The following is a 10,000-nucleotide window of genomic DNA, read 5'->3' as shown; positions in this document are numbered from 1 at the left end:
TCAGCATGCAGGTTGCACTGGGTGCTAGAAGACTCTGATGACATTCCGTTGCAGGTACAGTACAGCAACACGCGGTTAAAGACGCAGAAAGGTCGAGAGACGTCGGCCGAACGTGAACACGCACGCGCCCCGTCCCCGGCCACCAGCAGCGCGGGCACGTCAGAGCACAGGCACGGAGCTGGACGCCACAGAGGAGGCTCCACGTTCTGAATAAAGCCACGTCTCCTGTTTGGGGAACAGAGCTGAGCAGGGCGGAGCTAATACGTCACGTTCACGCCGGGGTGGCTCACTCGTACCAGACAAGCGCGTGTGCGTGCCACGCCCTTCTCCGGTACTGCAGGCCTGTAGGTGTGCAGGCTGGGGGACCCTGGCGGGCGGAGCAGGTCTCACCTGGTAGTGCAGGAGAGTGTTCAGCTTCTTCCAGTCGTTCTCGATCTTGGTGGTGACGTCCTCATCCTGCAGCACTACCCGTGCCATCCGGCCCTGACGCCACTCTGGCGGGAGCACACACGGCAAAAAAAAGTGCTCAGTGACGCGTGTGCGCCCCTCCCATACACGCACCATGTGCGTAATGAAATGCTAAAGTGTGTACTGATGGGAAAATAGACAGATTCACAGAGAGAATGATCATTGATTTTCCCCTCTGTTGCCTGGTCACCATTAGACTGTGCACTCGCCAGATGCACAGATGATGGCTGTAGAACACCCCCAACACACACACACACACACACTCACGCGACAGTGCCAGTCCCAGGCGCGGGTGGCCCAAACAGCTCGTAATGGAAGCGGCTGTTGGGGCAGAGGTGTTGGAAGCCTGATTTGCACTGCTGATGGGGAGCTTTTGTGCTGTATGAATTTGAAAAGTGTGTGTGCCAGAAATGACACAGGGAGCCAGTCTGGTTACCCCGTCTGTCATACATCACCTGGGTCACTCGGACACACACACACACAACCACGGCCATCAATAAACAGGCAAACGAGACACTGATAGGCCTGGATAAGGCTGTGTGCGTGTGTATATGCGTGTGTATGCACGTGTGTGTGTGTGTGTGTGTGTGTGTTTGTGTCTCACCCAGGTCCATGTCCACTGCTCTGGGTCTCTGGGAGTAGGGCATGTTCTTGTACACTGCGTCCAGGATCTTCTCCTTCACCTGCGTGACGGTGTCGCAGTTCAGCACCTTCACCGCAATCTCCGGGCTGTTCTCGTTATCTGGATTCACGCAATTCAAAATCTGAGAGAGAGAGAGAGAGAGAGAGAGAGAGAGAGAGACAAAATTTGATGTGCTGACAGGTGTTTGCGGGACTCTGTTCAGGACGGGTGTGTTTGCGGGACTAGGCAGTAGCACTGAGGAAAAGACCATTTTCTGGCCTCAGAAATCTAATTTCACATGCCCTGCAGGAGCCCAATTTCAGCTTCAGCAGGGGGTCACGGTCTAATGAGCAGAAACACACACACACACACACACACTGAAAGATGGAACATATGTGTTTATGATACACACGCATGCGCACGGATCGCAAGCCCCACGCGTAACGTACGTGCAGTCCTGTGTGTGTGTGTGTGTGTGTGTGGTGGCCCACTGACCAATGTCTTGTATTCGATCTGCTGGCGGATGAGTTTGTCCTCGCTGAGGGAGTAGCGCGCCTCTCCAGTGATGGCGTCTATGGGGCCTTTCTCCATCTGCTGCTTTATAGCACAGTAGAGCATGAAGAGGGGCTCACCAGCACACTCCTGCACACACACACACACACACACACACACACACACACACAGAGAGAGTAAGGCATGAACAGTGGCTTACTAGCACACTCCTGTACACACACACACACACACACACACCCATACACCCACCCACACACACACCTGTACACACACCCACCCACACACACACACACACACACCCACCCACCCACACAAAGAGTAAAGCATGAACAGGGGCTCACCAGCACACTCATGTACACACGTACACACACGTGCACACACATGCACACGCACAGAGTAAAGAATGAACAGGGGCTCACCAGCACACTCATGTACACACGTACACACACGTGCACACACATGCACACGCACAGAGTAAAGAATGAACAGGGGCTCACCAGCACACTCATGTAAAAAAAACAAAAAAACACACACACACACACGCACGCACACACAGACACTCAGGAGCCCTGATTGGCTGGCTGCACAGAAGTGTTCTGCCTTCACCATCACCAGTTATACTGACAATTACACAACGGCCCCATACAGATCAACAGCTTCTGCCTTGTGTAATAACAGTAAAACCATCCCACACAGCTAACACACCAATAAGAATAACATAGAAATACTCTTTGAAAAATCAAAGGTTATAAGCCATTTTTAGTTATTTGTTAGTTGTTTGTAACATCCAGCTCAGGGGCTTGGCCATGCAGTAACAAAACGCCGGTCTGTGCGAGCACGGTCCGACTGCTGGTGACGCGTTACCTTAAGAAACTTGTGGAGGAGGAAAGCAAACCAGTTGGTGAGCATCTTCTCAGCCACAGATTCTGTCCTGAAACACACACACACACACACCCTGTGAGAAAAGGCGCTTAATTTCACAGTATGTGCTGTACAATCGACACCGTCGTGCTCATAATCGGCGTGAGGGCATAGTGGTAGTGTGGAGCTGCTGGGGGAGGGCTGAAAGGCGGGCTGAGAGGAGTTTGGCCACACCCCTTGCCCCGCCCACCACCCATCCTGTCACTCTTTGTCCGGACCACAGACGCTTTCATGTGTGCTCGCCTTTGAAGCGGCACAAAGGTTCACGAGCGCACACACATCCACACACACACACACACACACATCCACACACCTTACGCACATGTCTTTTTTCTGGCCGCACACACACGCGCACACATACTGTGTGGCGCACACGCGCGCGCGCGCACACACCTGTGACACGCGCACACACACAGCGCACACACACACACGGCACACACACACCCACGCGCACACACACCCGCGCCCACACACACACACACGTGCGCACACCACCTGCCTCACACACAACTCACCCACACACGCTCACACACACACGCTCACACACACACACACATCCACAAACACACACACACACACACCACCTTGGCATAAATTATGGAGCACGACGGTGTTGGGCGGAGAATGGGCTCTGGTTTCTGGAGCGGTGAGAAAAAAGGAGCAGCTGAAAAAGGTAGAGAGAGAGAGAACCAACTGCAGCCAGACGGTTAACGAGCATGAAAAATACATGAAAGGGTTACTCTCCCACTTCAGCGGAACAGTGCGCCCATGGAATACCAATACAGACCCTCCTCCTTCTGCGTCTCACACACACACACACATATATACAAACAACCATCAGCATAAAAGACTCCGTCACCTCGGAAGATCAGAACAAAACACACACTCTCCCAACCTCAGGCATGCATTGGTGTCTTTTATCTATACATTATGGACACAATAACACGGCTGAACAGTGTGAAATCACCAATATATTTGTCACTTAGAGAAACACACACACACACACACACACACACTTCTTACTCTTAGCTACCACGGTACAGAGGAGGTAGCTGACTGCCAATTTACTCAACAGTGTATGGGAAAATGACCCTCTTAATGCCTATGAAAATAACTGTCATTACCTGAGAGATGCAGGAGGGAGGTTGTGTGCATGTGCGTGTTTGTGAAGTTAGTGTGCCTGTACCTATGTGTACGTGTGTGTGTGAGAGGCAGAAAGGATTTAGTGCAGGTCTCACACACACACACACACACACACGTGCGTACACAGGTGGGAGGTGGCTGGTTAGAAATGCAGTAATTCCACATGTATGACTGCATCCATCCTCCGTTCTACACAACCAGGCGCACTGTGCAATTCGGTTGCAGGCAGCTCAGGCAGGCCATCAGGTCACCTGGATGTGCGTGATGGTGTTTAACACGCGGTCGTCACACGTTGCCTCCGTCCCAGCGCAATGTGGGAAAGGCTGACAGCTGCTCTCACAAAAGGCAGGATCAAAGCAGAGCTGACGAACCGCGCCGCGTTTATGAGAATACCGGCTAGACGCGCACTAGGCTGCTACCCAGCCAGAGTGGGTCCTAAAAACGGAAGGATGTTTGCCTCCTGATGAGAGCAAGAGAGAGAGAGAGAGAGAGAGAGAGAGAGGGAGAGAGAGAGAGAGAGAGAGAGCTGAGAGGGAGTGAGGAAGAGAGAGAGAGAGAGAGAAGAGAGGGAGTGGTGAGAGAGAGAGAGAGAGAGAGAGAGAGAGAGAGAGAGAGAGAGAGAGAGAGAGAGAGGGAGTGAGAGGTGAGAGAGGAAGGGAGAGAGAGAGGAGAGAGAGAGAGAGAGAGAGAGAGAGGGAGAGAGGGAGAGAGAGAGAGAGAGAGAGCTGAGAGGGAGTGAGGGAGAGAGAGAGAGAGAGAGAGAGAGAGAGAGAGAGAGAGAGAAAGAAGAGAAGCTTGCCTGAGGAGGTGATGTAACCTCTCGTGGAACAGTGAAAGCACATGACTTGAATCTTCTTGCTGTGATGTTGGGAGCATTTTCACGCTGATCAGGTCAATGCTGCTGCACTGTTTTGTTTCGGCGCCTGTGTACAAAGAGGCCTTCATCTTCATCCACACATTCCTTAAGTGCTTTCTGGTTTTACTGGTTATAGTTAACCGTGCATAGATGAGACGAGACTGTAGTGTGTGGGGGATGTGTTCAATTTTGTGTTTGGGAGTGTGATGGACACACACACACACACACACACACACACACACACACACACACACACACACACACACACACACACACACACACACACACACATAGTCCAATATTACACAATATTATGGAAAACTGATCTTAAAATCCTCTTCATTATATCTTTTTTTTAACCTTTCCACACATTATACCTCAAACACAACACACACACACAATTCTACCCATCCACCCATTAACACGCGCACTCAGTCACTCTGTCACACACACAGACATTACACTCCATGCACCACCCACCGACACTGTCACACACACACACACACACACACACGCGGGCGCGCACACACACACAGGCCCGTTTTCCCCCACTGAGAGAGAAAATGAATCAGCACACATCTAATGGGAGCCATTTGCACAGTTAAATGAGTTTGCCTCATCCTGGAGAAGTCAGCGAGTCTTCTGTTTGCTTTGCCACTCCTCTTAATGTCTCTCTGCATTTGAATCATTTAAAAAAAAGCCTCTCAGTCTCTCCTCCTCCATTCTTTTAATTGAGTATCATTAATGAACACGAGGGGTTTCGTTAGCCAATTAAACACAGAAGGTGGTGTGTGTGTGTGTGTGTGTGTTTGTGTGTGTTGGTGGGGTTGGAGGAATGCTTCAGAGAATGAGGTGACATTCAGAACAATGTTTCATGCTAACAGCCCATTCTGAACTGATCTGGATGGCTGAAAATCTCATTATAGCACAGAAATGTGCACACACACACACAAACACACACGAACGCACAAACCCACATGTGTACACAAACACATGTTGGCACAACATGAGGAGGGTAAAAGTGCTCGGGGTTTTGGTCACCATTCCCCTCAGACTCCCATATCAGGACAGAGAACGGAAGATGGTGAGGAAAGAAAAGATAGATAGATGGATAGATAGATAGAGAGAGAGAGAGAAAATGGAATTGAACTGAGTGAGCGAGCGTGAGAGAGAGAGGCATACAGGGGCAGGAGAATGGCACCTACATTTATGACTGGGGGGGGGTAATATTTTACCCGCCGAGCTCCAAGTCATAACGGAGGTAAAACCCGTCATCCGGCCAATGAGTGATGACGTCACGACGCAGTGGGAGGCGGCCACGTCACGAGCGCGGGTACGCCACGCAGTGGGAGGCGGCCACGTCACGAGCGCGGGTACGAGACGCAGTGGGAGGCGGCCACGTGACGAGCGTGGGTACGAGACGCAGTGGGAGGCGGCCACGTCACGAGCGCGGGTACGCCACGCAGTGGGAGGCGGCCACGTGACGAGCGCGGGTACGAGACGCAGTGGGAGCGGCACGTCACGGCGGTGCGAGACGCGGTGAGGAGCGGCCCGTGCGGCGCGGGTCGCCACGCAGTGGGAGCGGCCACGTCACGGCGGCGGGTGCCTTTGCGCAGTGGGGCGGCCACGTCACGGCGCGGTGCATGCGCAGTGAGAGGCGACCGTGCGGCGCGAGTGCGAACGCGGTGAAGCGGCCACGTGACGAGCGTGGGTACGAGACGCAGTGGGAGGCGGCCACGTCACGAGCGCGGGTACGCCACGCAGTGGGAGGCGGCCACGTCACGAGCGCGGGTACGAGACGCAGTGGGAGGCGGCCACGCCAGCGGCGCGGTGCTCACGCCGGTGGAGCGGCCACGTCACGGCGCGGGTACGCCCACGCAGTGAGGAGCGGCCACGTCACGGCGCGGGTACGAACGCAGTGGGAGGTGAATGCGTCACGGCGCGGGTCGCCCACGCAGTGGAGCGGTCACGTCACCCGACGCGGGTCGCACGCAGAGCGGCCACGTGACGAGCGCGGGTACTCCACGCAGTGGGAGGCGGTCACGTCACGAGCGCGGGAACGCCACGCAGTGGCAGGCGGCCACGTCACGAGCGCGGGTACTCCACGCAGTGGGAGGCGGTCACGTCACGAGCGCGGGTACGCCACGCAGTGGGAGGCGGCCACGTCACGAGCGCGGGTACGAGACGCAGTGGGAGGTGGTCACGTCACGAGCAGGGGTACGCCACGCAGTGGGAGTGTCCCCAACAGCACACGTGGAAAACGTCTGTCAAAGCACAGGGGATAGGGACAGTAAGCTAGACTGCATGGCATGATGTGCGTTTAAGATGTTTTCTGTAAGGCATTCAGCTTTATACAGGATTCATCATCTCTCTCTCTCTCTCTCTCTCTCTCTCTCTCTCTCTCTCTCTCAGGACTAACAAATGAAACTCTTTCAAGTAATAATTCTTTTGTCTTTTTTTAACGCAGTCGTAAGTTTAGCGCAATGGCTCTGTGTTAACACAGAAAGATGAACCTGACCGTGACGTAGGCAGGGTGTCCTCATTCTCATTATTTGTTAAAAACCGTCTAACGATTAAATTTGTCAATTTAAAAAAGGAAATTATTCTGTGTTGACATTGTGCATAATTCCTCAAGCTGTTTCTTTTGCCTGGAGGGCGTCCCTGACACACATATTTCCTCCCACACACACACTTCAACAAGTCCTTCGTCCTGATTTCAAGGAAATGCTGTTAAATTACATGTCATGAAAGTAGTTTAGTGTGTTACACTTTTGTAACTCAAACAAGTTTCTTCTTTTTCATTATAAAACCTATTAGTACAGTAAAACAGAGACATTGAGCGCAGCAAAGGGAAAGAGAGAGAGGCCTTCGAATGCGACTACTCGGTACGTCTAAATCTTCCGCCCTCTGCCTAACCGCGGACCGTGAAATGGTCCCATCTAAACTGGCCTGGCGAGAAGGCGTGCTCGTGCATCCCGTGACCCCTCTGTGACCCTGATCTGAATTAAGTGATTGGATGAAAAGTGAAAACGATGAGGTCTGCATGAAGGCGGAGGATGTCGGACCGTCTCCTCCGCTGGGACAGAATGAGCTCCGACCGCTGCCAGCATCCAGCAACCTCCGTCACCCGCTGATCTCCAACAGTCCAGCGGAGTAAAAAAAGTCCAGGGAAGGTTACATAAGAACCACAGACAACAGCAACTCAGGATGCGCCATGACTTTTAGGTTCAGACAAAAGATTCAGTGAGCAGTAAAAATACAGAAAGAGGGAGGGGAGAGAGAGAGAGAGAGAGAGAGAGAGAGAGAGAGATTCCAGTCTCCTTTGTCAGAGTAAGAACCACGGAGCACGAGAATTCCAAGCCAGCGTGTCAAATTGATAATCCCTAAAATTACGGAAGAAAATAACAAAAAAAAAAAAGGGTGTTTTGTCTAAAAGTCTGGGCCCCTCGGGCTGGAGGCTGGGCCCCTGGCCCTGGGGGATTACGGTATTATGTTCTTAAGGATGACTGATAATGAGAGAGACGCAGTCACGTCTGTCACGTTAAATAACAGCATAATCCATGTCCCCGCCTCTGCGGATAACATCCACGTACCTGCATATATTTTCTCTGACTATTAATGAGCAGCCTTACATTGCACAACGGGCTAATGAATTAAACTGTCATGAGGGCAGAGAGAGAGAGAGAGAGAGAGGGAGGGAGAGAGAGAGAGAGAGAGAGAGAGAGAGTCTTTTTTATGAGTCCAATGTTAAGGTCCCAGCACTGCAGTGCTGCCGCAAAAATCTTGTAAGCAGAAGCCAGTCCGCTCAAGCGTGACGCGAAACGCGGCCGGCGCTGATCCGAGGGGTGGGGTGGGGGGGGGGGTTTCCGGGCATGGCTCTGACTGACACATCACCCAGGGCCCACGGCAAAAAAAGACAGAATGACAGAAAGCAAGGAGCAGAGAGAGAGAGCGAGGGAGGGAAGACAGATGGATTGGAAGAGAGGAAGGGAGAGGGAGGAAGGAGAGAGAGAGAGAGGGAGAGATAGATAGATAGATAGAGAAAGAGAAGTAGGAGTAGAGCCCAGAAGTTCCTAAATGTTTTATGAGTCGGTAGAACACCGACAATAAATGACAGTGGCAGCCACACTGCATTCTGGGAGTGAGAGTGAGAGAACGAGAGAGACAGAGGGATGGAGGGAGAGGGGGAAAGAAGAGAGTGTGCAGAGAGAGTGAGGGAGTGAGAGAGATGTCCCGAGCCCAGCCTGACACTCCTGAAACCCTCATTAATTCCAATAAAGTTACCAGCTGTAAGACGGAGTGACATAATGGAGAAACGCGGCCTTTGATGTCGGCCAGCCATTCCCATTGTTGTGGAGTATTTACATAATGTCTGTCTCAAAGGACTGTGGGAGGGCATACGCATATGCCCCGCCTCCGCCCCGCCTCCAACCAGCCGGCCGGCACGGCACCTGCTGTCGGTTTGGGTCGGGTTGGGCTCTGGGTGGGCCGTACCTGCGCAGGAGCAGCTTGGGGTGGTTCTTGCTCTCCAGGTTCTTGTCGATGAGGTCGGAGAGCAGCTGTTTGAGCACGTCGGTGGCGTACTCCAGACGGCCCTGCAGCGCCGTCATGATGAGCGAGGCCACGTTGCCGCGGTCGCGCATGGAGAAGGAGCGCTGCGCCTCCAGCGTGCGGATGAACGTCAGCAGGAATACCTTGTTGTTGATGAGCTGAGCGAACAGCTTGAGGGCCTTCTCCACACTCTGCTGACCATTCCCCGAGACCTGTAACACACACACACACACACACACACACACACACACACACACCACACACACACACACACACACACGCACACAAACAAACACACAGGTTCATGTTTGTTTTCATGTCTTGCCAGGATATGGGGTCAAATAAGTGTCACATACATGGGTACATCACTATCTATGTGGAATGAGACCATCAGGTAACTGTGTTCTGGCCTGTTTGGTTATTAATAGATGTAGCTGTTGTAAAAAGCACTTTAAGACCACATGTTGTTAAGATTACCTGTGATTTACTCTGAGTTTCTCACACACTCATGCTTGCATGCACAGGTATGTATATGCCATGTATTAATGGTATCTTATATATTATCAACATAAATGTTAATGATATGTGACCTTAAAAACCCATTATTTAGGATCAAGTCTTTTTGCTATTACACAGACTCATCAAAATGATAAACAAGACGAAAGTGAAAATCTTTTACCCACATGGTCGGTCAGTTCATACTGCCCTATAAAACGTGACAGCCTATCATGTTCCTGTATGCAAATGAGGGCATGTGTGAATAATGTATGCATAGCCGAGCTCACATGGCCATCCAATCAAACTAACGCACGTTTTGACAGGACCGCTTGCTGAATGGCTATTGGTCAGATGCTCCTGCAGTTAGCTAATTATACATGGAAAATATAATTCAATAGCTAAACCTGTTACATGTCATTCTGTTATAT

At 51.9% G+C, this 10,000-nt stretch overlaps 1 protein-coding gene across 2 annotated transcripts in view; it reads right to left on the bottom strand.

The window, feature by feature from the left end:
• Window positions 1–10,000, bottom strand: part of plxna2 (plexin A2) — a 142,037-nt gene that overhangs the window by 15,610 nt on the left and 116,427 nt on the right. For both annotated transcript variants that reach the window (XM_035521313.2, XM_081704060.1), the window contains exons 22-26: window positions 9,018–9,286; window positions 2,468–2,534; window positions 1,586–1,732; window positions 1,073–1,232; window positions 391–494 (exon numbers count right to left, since the gene is read on the bottom strand). In XM_035521313.2, the coding sequence (XP_035377206.2) occupies window positions 391–494; window positions 1,073–1,232; window positions 1,586–1,732; window positions 2,468–2,534; window positions 9,018–9,286 (747 nt within the window). The remainder of the gene's footprint in view (window positions 1–390; window positions 495–1,072; window positions 1,233–1,585; window positions 1,733–2,467; window positions 2,535–9,017; window positions 9,287–10,000) is intronic.

The sequence above is a fragment of the Electrophorus electricus genome, chromosome 21 (genome assembly GCF_041902795.1).
Source record: "Electrophorus electricus isolate QZ-2024a chromosome 21, ASM4190279v1, whole genome shotgun sequence".
Lineage (NCBI taxonomy): Eukaryota > Metazoa > Chordata > Actinopteri > Gymnotiformes > Gymnotidae > Electrophorus > Electrophorus electricus.
The sequence above is the reverse complement of the archived record's forward strand: the minus strand, read 5'-3'. Positions and strand labels throughout refer to the sequence as shown.